Source organism: Brachycentrus maculatus, unplaced genomic scaffold (genome assembly GCF_059751285.1).
Source record: "Brachycentrus maculatus isolate JH-2025_06_01 unplaced genomic scaffold, ASM5975128v1 h1tg000158l, whole genome shotgun sequence".
In the NCBI taxonomy this organism is placed as follows: domain Eukaryota; kingdom Metazoa; phylum Arthropoda; class Insecta; order Trichoptera; family Brachycentridae; genus Brachycentrus; species Brachycentrus maculatus.
Genome location: NW_028280911.1, coordinates 875001 through 894150, shown reverse-complemented (window position 1 = coordinate 894150; position 19150 = coordinate 875001). Strand labels below are relative to the sequence as shown.

General features: G+C 32.7%; 1 protein-coding gene across 3 annotated transcripts in view; it reads right to left on the bottom strand.

Annotated features, from left to right (window-relative positions):
• bchs (WD repeat and FYVE domain containing 3 bchs) overlaps positions 1-19150 on the bottom strand; it is a 60971-nt gene that overhangs the window by 41066 nt on the left and 755 nt on the right. For 2 of the 3 annotated variants that reach the window (XM_088261576.1, XM_088261575.1), the window contains exons 3-19: positions 16086-16331; positions 13691-13849; positions 12798-12990; positions 11574-11638; positions 10910-11031; positions 10607-10645; positions 9306-9510; positions 8267-8586; positions 7442-7848; positions 6677-6846; positions 6419-6586; positions 6079-6224; positions 4861-5017; positions 3986-4197; positions 2279-2437; positions 1006-1137; positions 748-914 (exon numbers count right to left, since the gene is read on the bottom strand). In XM_088261576.1, the coding sequence (XP_088117702.1) occupies positions 748-914; positions 1006-1137; positions 2279-2437; positions 3986-4197; positions 4861-5017; positions 6079-6224; positions 6419-6586; positions 6677-6846; positions 7442-7848; positions 8267-8586; positions 9306-9510; positions 10607-10645; positions 10910-11031; positions 11574-11638; positions 12798-12990; positions 13691-13849; positions 16086-16331 (3067 nt within the window). The remainder of the gene's footprint in view (positions 1-747; positions 915-1005; positions 1138-2278; positions 2438-3985; positions 4198-4860; positions 5018-6078; positions 6225-6418; positions 6587-6676; positions 6847-7441; positions 7849-8266; positions 8587-9305; positions 9511-10606; positions 10646-10909; positions 11032-11573; positions 11639-12797; positions 12991-13690; positions 13850-16085; positions 16332-19150) is intronic. The other variant, XM_088261578.1, reaches the window with a different exon arrangement.

The following is a 19150-nucleotide window of genomic DNA, read 5'->3' as shown; positions in this document are numbered from 1 at the left end:
CCAAATTTAGAGAAAATTATTCCTATTAGCCCATTGTTTGCGATAAACGCGTTGGTAGTAAATAATACTGTTGTAGAGAGCGAGAGATGCGTTATATAAGCGTTATATTTACTTACTTGTGGTAGAACCCCAGAGATGTCAAAAAACATTGTACAGATCGGTATTGGGTTTGTGGTTACTTGTGATTAGTATAAGACCCTAATTGATTTACTAATTAGGGTCGGGATCTATGAGTATATCCGCCTGACAACAGATTACGTGAAATTTAATCACTTGGGACCGGGAAGAATAGCGGATTACTTAAGGAACCATAAGGAGTCAAAGGCTGGTTTAAACCAGCCTATGACGGTCGTCAGCCCCGTTAATGCCCAGACCTATTCTTCTTATATATATTTTCTTCTTCATCTTTGATGAGATGTAAAAAAATAATATGAAAAATACTCCTATAATTGATCATCAATCCAGATTTGTGAACAAGTATTTGGACACGCTCAAAATGTTGTAAACATTTTTATTTCATTTGAAAAAATAAATATTTTTTTTATTATTAACAAAAATAATTAAATTTCATACTATTTCTGTGAGCGTAAGCTGCTCATTATTAGAAATAGGTATCAAATTGTGGTAGAGTGGGTTCGAACCGAGAAACTCTGACTCAAGAGTCTGCGACACTAACCACGAGACCACAACCAGACACAAATCCATCAATAAGCATTGCACATATATGTTTAATAAAAATATACATACATAAATATTTACCTGATCCGATACCTCCCGTGGGAGTGTTGTCCTGCGGTCCCAGGGCATTGATATTAGGTGACTGTGGAGCAACACTCGGTAAGTACAGGCAACCAAATCCTTCCGCTGACATGTCGAATTCCACAAACGAAGGCAGCGTGCAAGAACCATGCGACCTGAAAATAATTAAAAAATAAAAATGATATAAAATAACAACAATGATAATAATAACCAATAAAAAAAAAATAATTAAGATATTTTATGTACCTGTAGTCTCTGGGAGTCGTCATGGAGACTAGGGTTTTAATCCTAGTTAGGGGCACCGGACCACCAGGTTTAGATGGGACACCTTCATCCGGAGAAATACAATTCAAGGGGTTTCCCATTCTCAAAAATTCCCTGAAAGTTAAACAAAAAGATATTACAAACATGTTTTGTCATTATTTAACAGTCAGCTCTGGCAACCACTAACTTTAAATATAAATTGTCCTAGAAGATATGTATACTCATAAAAATAACCTAAAGACCATTTTCGAAGAAGGCAGGCCATGGTAGAAGAGTCGAAAAGAGAGATATTACCAATATTTTTTTAATGGTTTTTTAGGGATGGATAAATGAATGAAAATAATCAAATAATTTATATTTGAAGCAATAACTTTGTGATTTTCCATTTAATAATTGAAATGTAACTTTGTTTTAAAATCACTATAAATATTTTGTTTTAACTTAATCAAAATGTCTACCGGTTTCGAAGCTAACCGCTTCTTTATCAAGACTGATAAAAAAGCGGTTAGCTTCGAAACCATTAGATATTATAATTAAGTTATAATAAAATATTTATAGTGATTTTAAAACAAAGTTACATTTACATTATGAAAATAATCAAGTTATAAGGTTAAACCACTCAAGTCATTGCAATGGTTTAAAAAAATAAAACATTTTAAAATATTTATGGTTCACTCAAAATAAATTTGCTGGTGAATATTACATGTATATAATGTCCGCCTCTGTAGTGTAATGGTCACCACGCTCGGCTACCGTACTGGAGGTCCCGGGTTCGATTCCCAGGGGGGGTTGAAATAAATATAAGCAAATCACTCTTGTATTTATTCAATATTACCTTGGACTGGTACCGGAAGCGGAGGGATGATCACCTTTTCTTCATGTGTTAATGACCAAGATAACACTGCGTTTATATGATGCAGTGCCCTATGCACCATTGGGGTGCGGATAAGGGTTTGAATGAATGAATGAATATAAAGTATCACTTAAACTAGCCAAATTCTTCATCTATGTTATATATGAGATGTCAAAATGTAAAATTAATGGGATAGCTAAATGCACTAACCACTGCACTACAGAGGCAGGCATATTTGTAATGTAAATTCTACCACTATTATTCATATGTTTTTGCCTAGTATAATAAGACTTCACGCCCTTTAGAACACATTACATAAATCAAATTACTCTAACATGTAATAATGATCATAAGTGCATATTATTGAGTTACACTTAATAGAGCAAGTAATCAGACAGTTACCTGAGATCTTTGGGTTCCAATGATTGAGCAGCTAATCTCTCCAACATGTACTGCAACTGTGCATGGATACAGTGCTGTTCGTCTTGTAGGGCAACCTTACCCACCTCCAATAGCACGCCTGTCAGAGCGGCTTCGCACATGATTTGCTGGTTGCGCTCACTGGAAACATTCACATTTATGGAGTTTTAATTAGCTACTTTTAGCAATATGGATGAGAGTCTTTAACCTTTCCGGGAGTATTGTGGTACACAAACTACAGCACGAATTTTGGTCAAAGGAGTACGGTAGTACATGTACTACGTTGATCATTTTTCACTTTGTACAGGTCAAATCTCTTTGTAGCGAATACCGAGTTAACGAAATTTCCAGTATAACGAATCTGAAATTTGTCCCCGGAAAACTTCCATATAAAATGTAAAATAAATAAATCCCTTACCGCACCCCAATGGTGCATAGGGCACTGCTTCATATAAACGCAGTGTTATCTCGATCGATTACACATGAAGGAAAGGTGATCAGCCCTCCACTTCAGGTACCAGTCCAGGGTAATATTGAATAAATATTAGAGTGAAAAAATCACTTATATTTATTTTACCCCCCTTGGAAATCGAACCCGGGACCTCCAGAACGGTAGCCGAGCGTGTTGACCATTACACTACAGAGGCGGACAAAATGTACTGAACCAAAATTCAATGTAGCAAAGCCGATCTTAGAATAACGAAGTATTTATTTTCAAAATTTAAAAATGATGTTACAATTCATTTAAAAACATTGATAAATGTTTTTAAATTAATTGAACATGAACTTGCTTTATAATTCACTTTTCTTTCATTGCTTATAAATTTCTTTTTTCCAATAAAGTCTCACAGTTTGAAAATCATCAAGTTTCATTTCTGTTGTGTCCTGTAGTAGGTAGGTACCTATATTGTATTGATCACTGGCCGGAAGATCGGGTGTAGTGTAACAGTAATAACTAATTTTAATTTTCTAAAAGGAGTGGGTATAATATAGCGATAAAATAAATTTAAAATGTGTCATCTCCTATACATCCAGTATAACGAATTTTCACTATAGCGAAATATTTTTTTGGTCCCGTGATGTTCGAAGTTAGAAGATTTGACCTGTTTAGTGAAATACGCAGAGTAATGACATTTGTGTATGTTAGTAGGTAGCTTTGGCACAATTTAAAAAAAATTGAAGCAGTTTGCGACTTAACCAACAATAATATTTCAGTTTTTCGTAAGTCAGATGACACAGCTATGACGTCGCATCTACATGTTCCGACAATATCATATATCGTGAACTGTAGATTTTCGAGCCCGCATAATTATATTTTGTGGTATGGTAATACAATAGAACCCCTATTTTCTTTTACAATAGAAGCGCCCATGAGGTAGTAATTTTACAAAATTAGCGCTATATAAATTATCCAAATTCATAATTATTACTATTATTATTCTATCATCAAGGTTACGGTCGGATCAACAGGCAGGCTGTTTGATCTAACTGTGCTTGACCCGAATTTGTATTGACTCAGAAATGAACATTCTGTGGATCAAGATCCAAGGAATGCAAATGCAAAAAAGACATGCTGTAGGTGATCGTGTCCATAGAAACACTAGGGTTTGATATTTCACAATCCCTGCTGACATCACTCACTCTTGCTAGTATAAAAACAGCCTTCTTTATACTCCTGCCATTTCTTACCTTCTTACTAGAGACTTGAGAACATGAGCCAAGTAATCCTGCAGAGCTGTGGCTTGCGGGTGATAGCCTTCGGTCAAGAGGGATGGCAATGACGGTAGCAGCTTGATGAGGCAAACTACTACACCACCATGCACAACCAGGGGCTCAGGATTCGGGGGAGACAAGTTGAGGGTTGAGACGCAAGAGCGGTTGCTCTCTATGGATCGCTGCCTCTACAATAAACAATAATTCATTTAAAACAATAGAATACAAACATGTTAATAACCTTTATTATTAATATTTTATTGCAATGGCTTTGATTGTCTTTTTTTCTCCATCTTTTTCCTACACTTATTAGTACATATTAATATTGTTATGCTATGTTTATTATTTTTATTGTGTCATGTACTTACGTTCCACTATATTGCTGTACTATATTATATTCTATATGTAAAGGCCTTACAGGCGTATACATTAATAAATAAATAAGTAATTAAAAAATAAATAGAATTTACTTTAAGGATTTTAGAATTTACTTCATGTTAGACCTCGGAGTTTAGTGCACGTTGGTCCTTGGGTCGACCAAAAAACGCATGCGATCAATATTGTGTGTAGTTGTGTGTGAATAGTGCTATGGTAGTGACGTGTAGTATTGTTTGCATGCTGGTGTAGTAAGTGTCCTAACGAAAAGACGGGTGCATTTCGAAACCGTTAGACAAAAATCTCAGTGAGTGGTTATATACTAACATAACTAAACTTTTTTATATTAAGAAAATAAACACATGTTAATAAACATTCAATGAGTATAGGTTTTAACATGTTAATAAAAATGTGTATAGTGTGCGGTGTTAGGTAAATATTTGTGAGGTGCATCATCTAATAATTTTATAACAAACCTCTGCAGAAACTGCATTTTGCCTCGCCAAACTCGGTGATCTGACCGCCAATGAACCGCAGAATACAGGTTTCTCAAATGCATCTAAAGCTACGTCATATAACAGGCGGAGTATTATACATGCGTTTGCTAGTACTGCCGGGATCTCATCAGGTATACTGAAAGACAAAGATAATTAAAATATTTAATTGATTGAATAAAAATTAATAAAGAAAGTGAGACCGTTTCGAAAAGCAGGAAACACAATCATTTTGCAAGCAAACATGATTGGAAAAAAATATCTTTTGATCACATCACATGGAAATATTTCATAAGAAAACAATATGGCCAATGTATGTAAACAATATGCCAGGGTACATATACGCAGAACGTCAGATTCTTCATTCATACAAGCAAATAAAGCATACAATTGTCACCAAATAAAGCAGCAACAGTTTTTATAAACCCTTGATAATTAAACAATCGTACACGCGGCGACGCCCTTCTCCGAAAAAGTCAAGTGCACTTACTTCCCTGCACCCCGCACCCGCCAGGCTTTGTTTACGGAATATTGGTTGATTGTTAAATGTCTCTAACATTTTTTTTTATTTATATGTATTTTTTTTTTATTTTTAATTTTTTGACATCTCATCAAATATGAAGAAGAATATGGAAGTCTGGGCATTTACGGGGCTGACGACCGTCATAGGCTGGTTTAAGTGGTCACTTTACACACGTGTAACATTCACCAATTCTACCCATTATTGACAACCACACTACTCAAATTCTTGGAAGTTCTGTATATTTCAACCAATTTAGAAAACAATGGGTAGAATTGGTGAATGTTACACATGTGTAAAGTGATCACTTAAACCAGCCTATGACGGTCGTCAGCCCCGTACATGCCCAGACTTCCATATTCTTCTTCATCTTTGATGAGATGTCAAAAAATAATATGAAAATAACTCCTGTAATTGGAGATAATCCAGATTTTGTGAACAAGTATTTGGACACACTCAAAATGTTGTCTCTTACATTCATTCCTAATAAACCAAACTTAAGTGTCATGTAACCAGTTACTATTTTTAATAAATACTTTTGATAATTTTCACGTTTTTAATTGCGTAGTTCGCCTGACGAATGTTTAGTTACTATGTATCTACAAATATAGTTAAGTTATCTAGGGTTAAGAGATTGACGCTCCATGTGCGTACGAGCATGTTGGTAAAAATATCATTACCTGACTTCTAAAATATTAGAAGTAAAAAGTGAGTGTAATCTATCATAGTATTGTGGATCCACGGGATCAGTATTGCTTTCTATATGAACAGTCTGCGTAAAGCATCCGAGTAATCGTATAGTGTCACAGAGACTTGTAGTGCACACCTAAAAAAAACATTTAATAAAAATAACAGGAAAATAATAATAATTAATGGATAATACCATGTAAAACCGTCACAAGAGTTTAATACTAAATTTTTACTTTCGATGGACGTCTCTCACTAAAGGAGTCCAAAGAAATAAGGATCTAAGAAAAATATTGATATACCATTAAATTAGTGATAGCTAAAATAACTTACTTCGTGATAGAAGAATTTAGCATTAGCCGGTTCGAATCTCATAGCAGTGCTGATTGTATGAAAGACCATGTGAAGTAAATTTAAAAGTTCTCTTTTGGGCTTTTCAGTGCCACCTAATTTTCTCTCCAAAGAAACGAGCACACTTGTCAGGTAAACAAATCCCCCGACCTAAAATGAAAATGAATACATACATAATTAAAATCGAAATTTGATTATGAAATCTTAGTTTATGAAATCAAATGATTTTAAATTTCATACTTTTCTGAAAACGGTCCTCGTTCTGTGCGATTCTCTCAAGCAAGCGAGTAATGCCTTCAATATGTGAGTTTTTAAAACCAAAGCATCAGAGGAAGCTGCGTGTAGCGTTCCTAATAAAGATGTCATATCGTCATCTCCTCCTGCACTCAAAACCAACTCGCGAATAATACCTGAAATTAACAGAATGGGGTATAATCACACTTAGCGAATATCCGATTAACATAACCTATTGTAAATATATATTTTTTAGATTATAATTGTGTTTTAAAAAGATAAATTCATCTTAATTTGAAAAATTGCTTATTGAAAAACAGTATGGCAACACAATGCATTATTACAAACATGTATGTTTTTTGGAAAGTTGAAACCAATGCCGTTAAAACCTTAAAAAAAATATAACCAATAATTCTAAATAAATAATAAAGAGGGAAAGAAATCAATTGAAAAGAATTAAAAGTTATGTATGACTAAAATAACTGAAAATATGCAATATATTATACATATAACCGATTTCATTTACTAATTTCAAAGCCATTATTATTACTTTTTTAAACAAAACCAAATTTATTCTAAACATCCTTGTGCATCAATTTATATATAAAACATGAGTAAAACACTTTATTTATTTCTCAAATTTTCGTATCTTTAATTCCAAATTAACGAGCTTGTACTAAAACTATAATTCAAAAAGAATTTTCTTTCTGAATAATCACCAAAATAAACACAACACATTTTGACATAATTATATAGTGAAATAAAACATACCCAAAGCTTTGGTTCGGCAATCTTCAAATACAACCATTCCATGAACGCATTTAGCTCCGCCACATTCACGGAAAACATTACAGTTATGGACATTGCTATTTAATAATGCGGTTAATCCTTCCATTACCAGGAAACCCAATTCTTCCTCTTCCGTGGCGATTCCATCCTTGGTTATGTCATCACTCTGAAGCAACTTTGTGTCATCATTTTGTTTTTTCGGTGAGCTTTTGTTTTCATTGCTATAAAATGCTTTATTAGAATCGAGAGATGTTGTGTTGTCTTCGCTATTGGATTTCTCCATCTCGATTTCCTTATTTTTAAGTAAGGCTGCATATCTAGACAGACACGTGACAAAGACTTCCAACATCCCAACTTCTCGGTAAACATCTTTGAAAATAACATTGTGTCTGAAAGAAACCAATACATAATAAGAACAAAGTCATAGTCGCTTTTCAAAAATTATGAAATTATTAGACTGGATTAAAGACAAAAAACGATTTAGAAGCCTCAAAAACCAAAGATAAAAAAGAATTTTGAAACATTTGATTTTCAAAAAGGTAATTTCTTAAGAAATAGAAAACAAGCAAAACTTATATTTATTATACAGGAGGCATTGGTAAGGCCCAAATCAGTGTTGCAATAAGTGTTAAAAAAATAACAGTGTTGCAATGTTGTTTGTTCCATATTTGAATAATTACAGTTTGGTGTAGCAAATTCTTAAAAATCTTATTAAAATGTGATACCTACCTAAAATAAATACCTACCTAGTAAATTAGTAATATTTTTTATTTAAAATAATTTATAGTAATCATAATAAAAGCATACCTTAGAATGTTTAGCAGAGTCTTTATACATATTATGCTGCAAACCCTTGAAGTATTACATTTCAGTAATATGGAAAGGGAGATCAGCTCTTTGCATGGCACGAAGTTCAGTTGAAACACAATAAATTCGACCAGCTCAAAGAATTTCTCCTGAATTTCTGGACTTTTCATGTGTATCTTTTCCGAAAATTGACTCAGTGTATTTTGACTCTCAAGTATAAAATAGTTTGCATTATCGGCGTGATAAACACTAGATATCGCGTCTAATATAGTACAGCATAAAGCAGGCGAAGTAGATTTAATAAATACTGATTGTAAAACCTGAAATAACATTTAATAGATTAATGTATCATACTTTTTTTAATAACTTTTTTTCAAACTTTGTATACATATAAAAATAAATAAAACCTGGATATATTTTTTTGCCAAAAATCACTTAAATATATACATATACTTATACGTAAAATTAATCAATCATTAAGAGAAAAAATATGATTTTTTTATAAATGAATACACAAAATCTGGAGCAGAGGTAAGATTATCTTCTTCAAATGAATACAGATCTGAAAGTGTTTGAAAATGATGCGGAATACATCGAAATATGTGTCACAGAAGATTTTTTTTTAAATAGTGGTATTGATATTAATAATAAAACCCTTTTCCGCACCACAATGGTGCAAAGGGCACAGCTTCATATAAAAGCAGTGTTATTGTAATCATTTACACATGAAGGAAAGGTGATCAGCCCTCTGCTTCAGGTACCAGTCCAGGGTAATATTGAATAAATATTACAGTGAAAAAATCACTTATATTTATTTGACCCCCCTGGGAATCGAACCCGGGACCTCCATAACACTACGGAGGCGGAGGTGGAGTGGTATGTAGCAAGTAAACTTTTAATTAAAAATGGATAGATATTACCATAAAGTGATTGCCAAATCAATTAATGGAATCTACAAATAAAACTTAAAAAAATATTACGATAATCTGCTAGGTCAAAATGACTACTTAGTTAAAATAAGGACTAATTTTTTGCTTACTTGGAATGCTTGAACATTTCTGACAGCCTGTCCTCTGTTGGAAGGCTGCGGCAGTACAAAGCCTTGCAGTTGGAACAGAGCTGACGCGGATGCGTGATGCGGCCGCAGCTCCGTGTATCCGCAAGAGCAGAGCGACGAGACCATCAGCACCAGGTTCCTTATGGCAGCGTTACCCTCAGCCGATCTCGCCCTTTCTTCTTCAAGTCTGCAAAAGTAATCGATAAGTTTTAACACAAGAACTTTTTACAAAACAGAAAATGTGTTTGTTAGGTATATATTGCCCGTTTCCATAGAACGATTTTCAAGATTATTATTGACAGTGTTTTTCATTACCAAATATATGATGATAGTCTATTTATTTTCATAATCAAAATAACTTGTAAATTAGTAAACGCTTAGAAGAAAAAAAACAAGTGTTTAATTATATGACAAATATTTAGTGTTATAGCGATTAGAGATGTACCGACTACATATTTGCCAGTTTTGTAATTTATTCTCATCCTGCTAATACGTCGACTCTAAAAGTTAAACTGGACTTTTTGTATTTAAATATAAATACCTGTATTTTCCACAAAAAAGGCAAAATCATTTATTTATTTACTATAAAAAAATACATGATTTTTTCTTTAAATATTATTTTTTCTTCTTATAATGCTAATCAGTACCCAATGGTGCATAAGCCACTGCAATGCGTCAATGCAATGTTATCTTGACCATTAATAATAAGAAAGCAAAATGACTAGACTTGAGCTTCAGGTACCAGTTGAGGGTGATATTTAAAAAAATATTAGAAAGAAAAATAACTTTGGGAAACCCCCCTGGGACCTTAGCAGGTTAAATTACAGAAACAAATAAAGCACAATCAGTGAGAGGAAAACAAAACAAATATTTATGGTTTTCTTCAGTAATAATATTTTTAATCAATGGCAGATTGTGATGCGTTCCAATATATGGTGATTTTTTTTTTATCATAAAGATTTCCCTTTATTTGCAACAGCCTTTTGTCTGCTTAAAAAAAATAACCGATTAGTCGGTAGTAGGCTAGTTAGCATAACCAGTAGTCGGTGCAATTTATAGCAGTACAGTAAAATTGGATGTTCCTAAGCTCATATTGCTGTTGCAATCACCGAAGATGTATGAAACAAGATAATTTATGATAATTCCTTGGTTTCCTGGTATAAATATTCATTTAAACAACGACAACTAACGAAACAAAGAGAAAATATTTTCTCACATGCATTCTACAATAAATTATAAAGAGTGATCATGTGATTGCTAAAAGTGTCTAAAAAATATCTCACCCTTCAGTCAATAAATCAGGAATGTGTGGTTTACTCTCTCTGAAATAACAAAAATGAAAAGTGCACAAAATAAAAAATAAAAACACAATAAAACAATCTAAGAAAACAAAATGATAATTTAAACTGTGTAAATACATAAGTACATGCGAAATATGCAAGAGCCAGTATGCAAATTTCGTTTCATTTTATCGTTGAAAATGCAAGGTCATAAGAACTACACGTCAGTTTAAAGTATAAATAATATATAAACATGCATAGTACTAAATATTGAAATACAAATGATAATAGTGAAAAACTGCTTACTTCAACAAGAATTCAGATAGGAATAGATAGCCTTGACATGCCCGGAAATCATCCAACAGCAATTGGCTAACATCGCTAGAGTCTTTTAGGAAACAAAACACCGCAACAAACATTTCCACAACCTGCAAGAAAAAGATTGCAATAAGTAATACAATAATGCAAGCTTGCTTTACTTTGCTGACAGACAGAAAGGTGTGGAATTATAAAAGATTAAATAAATAATAAAATATAACCAACCACCATTACATTTAGTAAACTTAGGCTTAGATTAATACACGTGGAATGAATGGATGACGAGATAATGATAAAGAGAGTATATTTGGCAAATGTAAATGGAAAAAGAGAATGACAATGACATAAACGAACCAATCAGAACCTAAAATCTGGTTTTGTATAAAGTTACATAATCGGAGAGCATATACTAGATGTATGGATGTAAAGGAACTAGAAGTATTATCTGGACAGAGTGTGGTGTTCAATCCTCTCTGGCAACCCCTTTATATACGATTTGATTACATGATAATGTGCTAGATAAAAAAGAATTGAAGTTAAATGACGTTTGTAGTAAAAAAAACATTCATGAGGACAGATTAATAAGCCATGGTGCTACAATGAATCTTTCAAGTAAAGTGTTAAGTTTAAAGACTCCAGTAAATAAACTAACCTCTAAAGGTGATAATTCTGGAACCCGCTGCATATTTTCGATACACAAGGAAACGCAACCCTTATCTGTAAAAATAAAAAATATGTTTTAATAATTATGTTAATTTTCAAAAATATCTGTATCACAGACCAGCCAAGAAAGAAATCACTGGTGGAGTTATAGGGAGACCTACATTTAAAACTGGCTACAAAATGGCTCCTGAAATGAGTACATAGTTAATATGTTCCTTCTTTATATAATATGTATTTTAAAAGAAGTAACAAAGTAGAAAAAAGACGGGAAAAGGAGGATATGAAAAATGAAAAATGTATCCAGAATGAATTTTGCGTACAGAAATTCCACTGTGTCACAGCATCATTAAAAATAATGAGTATTATATAAATAGTACATTTAATAGAGAAAGAAGACTTAAGTGTCTCATTTTATGGAACAAATGAATAAAGTATGAGCATAATCTCACATAAAAATAATTTTGGAAATGAAGTAAAAGGAATTGTCTCTTAAACATTCTAAAAATTGAGATTAATAATAAATGACTGCTAGAACCAAAACATTATCTGTTTTGAAAGAAAAATGTTTTACCACGTAAACAGTGTTATTTATATTACATAGGACGCATTGTATAAGTGACATGAATTCCCTATTTTTTTTTGCTTCGAACACTTGCATTTTAACATCATGCTATGGTAAAGCTCATGGCACTTTGTAATTAATTGTATGTGCCTTATCCGCAGTCTTTCATGCGATCTATGGCGAGGGACACCACTATCGCTCACTCCTTTCAACAACATCATTTATCAAAAATTGACAATTTTCACTTGAATATATTTTCGGAATGCCCAGAAAATGTATTATATCCCAGCAAAAGTGGCATATTTTTCACTTAATTTTTTACCCACTACAGGGCAGAATGTGTTGTTTTTGCATTTTGAAGAAAAGGTTTTGTTTAATTATTTTTTTAAATATACTTAATATTTTTCAAATGGAGAAAAAACATTCAGGTTTTATCTAAAAAGATCTGTTGCACAGTAAGTTCGATAAGTGGCTTGATATTTATTTTCAATACATTTCATTATATGTTTAAACTTCAAAAATGATCTGAAAAATCAAGTTTTTTGATATTTGACGTTGTTGATATTTGATGTTGTTGTTGTTAAAGGAGTGAGCGATAAGTATAAAAGGCAATTGTAAAAAACCAAGTATTTCGATACAGTATACACTTACTGTGGATGTATTGGACTACGTTTTGCGTGAGACCATGTCGTGACAAAGTGACTAGAACTTCAGCGGCCGACTTCCTCCACATGACGTTGTGCGGAGGACACCAGGAAGTGATGGCAGAGAATAGCAAACTCAGATCATCCTTTCTGGAAAGCTCTTCACAAGGAAATGGATGACTGCATAACCTCACCAGGACCTGCAAATCAATAAATAACTGAATAATTCTTGTAATTATATTATATTTTGATTTGTCACTAAAATACAACCAACACATTAATTTTTTTACCAGGACAGTTATTAATTTTTTTTTAAATCGAGTTGCCGTCTCATGGTTAGTGTCATGGAATCTTATTTAAGGTCACACTTCTGCGAAATAATTCCTGCTTTTAATAATGGGTCCCCATGGCCTACGAGAAGAATATGCTTTCAACATATTTGTTAATACAATGAAAACACATATTTTTCTTTTAAATAAAAAAAAAAAATGTTATGTATGCAAATACTTCAATAAATCAATATTTTCAAAGGCTTAAGAGGCCAATCATTTAAAGCAGTATTATGGCAGAATAGGGTCGAACCACGGACCTCTGAATCAGAAGTCCATGACACCAATACGGAACCACAACCCGACTCCTAAACAATAAACTAAAATAAAAGGTTACGTTAATAATTTACTAAAAAATCAACCTATTTTTTATTACATTTTAGAAAACTTTGTTTTTTTATCTTTATGAAAAAATGTTAATGTTCATTTGTTCAAAATCTTTAATCTCCTAAAGTTGTTCAATGATTGTTTTGAAATATCGAGACAATGTTGCATTTAAATACGAGCATGTATTTATATAAAATAAAAATGTATTTTTTTATTTAAGGTATTTTTTTTAAAGATTATGTACCTGCACAAATATTTTCTGAAGCAATATTCTCCTTTCTCTTGGTGTGAATTCACTGTTCCCATCCTGGGCATCAGCTTCAGCATCAGTCATCTCCGGGAGATCAAAGAATAAATACAGACATTTCACTAGAGTTGAGGGCACTGCAGCAGTGGTCATTACCTGTTTGAGAAAATATAACACTGATGATTAAAATTGACAAAAACCTATTCACAAAATGTAGCTAAATAAATACCAGAGTAATGGGTAAAATGTGCCCTCAGCACAAGAAAATTCAGTGAGGGCGCATTATTGTAATTTGTAATTATGTGTTTGATGAAATAAAAATTAATATATCTTTTTCTTCTAACCCTTATCCACACCCAATGGTGCATAGGGCACTGCATCATATTAAAGCAGTGTTATATGGATTGTTATTTACATGAAGGCAAGGTGATCAATCCTGCGCTTCAGGGACCACTCCAGGGTAATATTAAATAAATATTAGAGTGTAAAATCACTAATATTTATTCTCACCCCCCCTGGGAATCGAACCCGGGACCTCCACCAAGGTAGCTAAATACGCTAACCATTACACCACGGAGGTGGACATTAAAATAAATAACGGAAATAAAGGTAAATATATAAATTCATTTCAAATATGTATTATCTCCGATTAATAAAAAAATGGCATATTTTTACAAGTGCGATATCATGATATCTTTCCGATGTTTAAGGCTGTATGAATGCAAATACCCTTTTGGTTAATTTAATTTAATGTACATAAATTTAACAACTGTACTTGATACATATTGCAGATGTGTGTATTCTATTAGAAAGTTACAAATCGGTAACTAACTACTTTCCTATTAGCCTGAACTAGCAATGTATTTTAAGGTTGAATAACATACTGCATTACATATAACGTTTTTACACTCGAGTGGACATATTAAAACTTGTTATGTGAAAGTATACATATTATGCATGAGTATGTGGAGATAATCCAATATTTTTATATTACATTAAAAGAAGATGATATTGACATTGTTATTGAGGATGAAAATTTTTAATGTATTTACAGGATTTAAAAAAAAAAGAATTACTACAAAAAACATCAAGCTAATTGATCTACATGATTTTTTTAAATAAAATTTAAAATTTCATTAATTGATTCGGCAGTCACTTTGTGGTAAAATCTATCCATTTTAATTAATGTTTTACTTAGTAAATACCACTATTTCTTAAAATCTAGTGTGACACGCGTTTCGGTGCTTTCCGCATCATTTAAAAAAAAAAAAAAATGTTGTTTTTTCAATACAATTTGCCAATTTGCATTTTCCCACCATTTAGTTTTTTTCAGTTCTATGAAAAATATTAAATATGATTTCACTGCATATGACTAGTTCTTGACTATTTCTTTATTACCTATGCAAGAAAAATGAAACAATATGAAAATAGATAGATAGATAAGACGATATAATTAAATATGAAAGCAATCTGACAATACGTTTCTGATGCAATATTACATTTTCACGAGTTTGTGTGAATGTTTACACAGATGTACAATCTATGTAAGTTGTTATTCTAGTATAAAAACATATACTATTCGTCGGACTAAAAACTCCAATAGAACATCCTACTATGTAATATGTAATTGTCAGATTGTGATTTCTGAAGCAAAGTTTTACATAAACGTAAATCAGCTCAAAATAACAAAGAAGATTACACCGGTTGATTGAAGAAAACTCTGAAACTAATTTTTTCATTATTCTGAAGATAATGCATTATATTATCCAGTGATCTGTGCCGTATTATGTAGGCTTACCATAAATTATGAAGCTCTAAACCGGGACAGGTAGAGAAAAAAAAAAAAAAAGAGTGGAACCTCTTATAACGAGCATAATTCGTTCCAGCATCTTACACGTTAAACGAAATACTTGTTGAGGGAAACATTTTTTGTTACTCTTCAAAATTTTTTAATAATTGGACCCATTTATCCACGTATTCAGTTTGGGTCATCGTGTAACTCCATTCTTCAATTTTTGGCGCAAAAAAATTTTTTGAGCGACAGTTGATCAAAAAAGACTATCAGTATTAATTTGCTGTCGTTCATCTGATTGGTGTATTTCGTTTATAGCTTCTGCAGATCTCTCTATTTCTTCCCATTTTAGTACATGATGTAGTCCAATCCAAGTAAAAATTTCGGCTCTACCGAAAATGTTTTCCCATAATTCTATGTAAGAAATGCACCGTCTGAATAGATAAATGGACAGTGCTCGCACAAACTGGGACAAAATCTTAACCGGCCGGGACACCGGGACCCGTGTCTGAAACCGGGACAATCCCGGTCAAACCGGGACGTATGGTAAGCCTGGAATTATGTATGGATAAGGGAAAAAGATTGTGAAATATTCCTCACCTGCACCAGTGACTGATCACCTGCAGCCAAGAGATTTAATGTGGATAAGAGCATCCACCCATTGCTGGACTCTTCGCTGTTCTCTATTTCGAGAAACTTGGCTATAGTGCAGCTGGCCGCCTCCGTACTCTGATTGGAGGCCCTTCTTCGTATCTCGGTGACCATCAGTTTGGAAACTTGTTGACAGAAGGCTAGTATGTCCCAAAATTTCTCATTCATTTCACCCGAGGGGCTGGCCCCAAATACCTACAATATTTTTTTGATGTAAATCATACATTCATATCATATCAATCCAAGTATTGACAATTTACCAGACATTTAAAATTATTCAGGAAACATATCGCTCACTCCTTTCAAGAATGTCATAAATAAAAAAAACTTGATTTTTCAGAATGTTTTTAAAGTTTAAAAATATAAAACAATGCATTAAAAATAAATATCAAGCCACTTATTGAACTTTTTACTGTGCAACAAATCTTTTTAGGTATAACCTGAAGGTTTTTTCTCCATTTGAAAAATATTTAGTTTATTTAAAAAAATAATTCAACAATACCTTTTTTACAAAATGCAAAAACAACATTCTCTGCCCTGTAGCGGGTAAAGATTAAGTTAAAAATATGCCGCTTTTGCTGGGATATAGTACATTTTCTGGGCATTCCGAAAACATGCACAACTGAAAATTGACGATTTTTTTTATTTATGACGTTCTTGAAAGGAGTGAGCGATATTATAGAACTCATTAACCATTTAACAGTCGAATTTTGGCAAGAAAATTTGCCGGTACAAGAAATCGTCACCAACAAGTCAAGAGGAGATTGCCCGAATACCGCTCGGGTTATTCAATAAAAACAAAGTCATAAATATATTTGGATCAGGCAAATCAATAGTTTGAGTATAGATTTTCCTGAGCAGCACTCGGGCCCATCATTACAATGCAAACTCCTTGCGAGTCACACTCGAGCTAAACTGGTAATTGGTTAAAAATAAATTTCCAATCAAGGAATTTTATTATTGATTTATTTGGCATAAACTTGGAAAAACATTATGATTTAAATATAAAAATAAAACATCTTTATAAGACCACCTTTTGAGTTTAATAATGTAAATGTGACTATTTTCCAGAACCACAGATGTTCTCATCAACAGGTGACAATACAAAGTAGAATTTTAGTCACAGGCATTAGATATGCACTGACTAGTCACTTTGCCGACTACTTGCTAATTAGACGACTTAACGCTTAGAACAGAAGAAATATTTCATTGAATAATTTTTTGTACTTTTTCCACACGAAGACAAATCATAAAATATGATTTATCTTTCATCTTAATAAGAAGGGTAAAAAAATAATGTTTTTATTGATGTTTTTTATTTTTATTAATATTTTTAATGAAAATTAAGATACAAAAAGTTAGTTTTTATCCTCTTACACAAATCAGTCAGTTTAAAATGGGTAAACCAGTAGTTGGCGCATTTGTTAAAGGTATAACAATCATCTACTTTCTGACAAGAATCACCAACTGACAAACTCGATAATGACCATTATGTGTCCATACTACGTCAGCGGACATTATTGCTCAAAATACGGACCGACATATCATTATAAATTGAGCTGCACACAAATGTGGAAAACTGAATAATATTAGGTCTTTTGTTGTGAAAATAAGAAAATATTGGTAAAATATAAAAGATTGTCAGATAGCCAATTTCAGATTGTTTTATCTGAATGAGGATAAATTTATAGTGATGAATTTTATCTCTATATAAATAGGTAGGTACTATAATATAAGGTAAAGTTAAAAAAGCAAAATAAAACAATAATCTTAAGGATTAAGTAATTTTGAATCATGTACTGAAAATCTGCTTGAAAATGTTGAGCATGGAAATCCATTTTACAGTCAGAACTTATAGATATTTTCAGAAAATATCAACTATTTTTACTAACTAATTAACTAACTAACCATCACGCCGCTTCTCCGCAGGGGTAGGCAGAGAGAATCGAATGCCACACCACTCTGTCTTTGCAAACATTCTTTGCCTCTTCTACATTCATGCATCTCCTCATACATACCCGACGATTATTACGACTCCTGACCCGGCCGCTTTCAAGTATTTGACATACCTGATTGTGCCAAGTTTTCCTCGGTCGTCCTCTGCTTCTTTTTCCAACCACATTCACCTCATAAATTTGTTTAACCGTTCTTTCTTCACTCATACGCTCTACATGTCCAAACCATCTCAACACACCTTTCTTAATTTTATCGATAATGCTTATCTCAGCCTTACATTCTTTCCTTATTTCATCATTCGAACATCTATCAAACATCGTTTTGCCACACATTCGTCTGAGGGATCGCATTTCGACTGCATTCAGTCTGCTTTCATCCTTCTTTTGCTAACTCCATGCTTCGCTTCCATACATAAGGGTTGGAACCAGAACTCTATTGTGTACTGCCAGTTTAGCTGCCGCTGATAGATTTTTATTTGCTAAAACTGATTTTAGTGCACCATTCACTCTGTTCCCAGCATTCAGTCTCCTTTTCTTTATTTTTACCCTAGATAAAATTATAAACTTTTTGTTTCATTTGCCATTAGCTGAGATAAATGTGGTTCTATATTTTTTTACATTTTTTGTAATTTCTGATGTAGACAAGAAGCCACAATAAAAATGAAGATATTTCTGATAAGTGATGGGAGCAGGCACTAAGCATGGACAAATTTGTGGCGTACCTAAATTCCATTATTAAAAAAAATGGTGATCATCAGAATGAAGATTTCTTTAGAGATATTATCTTAGATATTCCAAAAATGTTTTTTGTCGGGTCACTGATTCATTGTAAGCATCAGAGTTTTGGGGCTTAAGTGAAAAACAATTGAATTCTTCCATTAGTCCATTTCTATTTCCTTGTTTATTGTTAACAATGTTCATGTTAAATTAACATTCCTTCATTTCCTTTAAAATTTAGAAATTAGTTGTTAGGGAAAGCCCTGCTAACAGAAGACGTCGGCTAATAAACCAGATGCTTTAATAAATGTCAAATATTTTCAATAAAGGTTTATTAAAAAT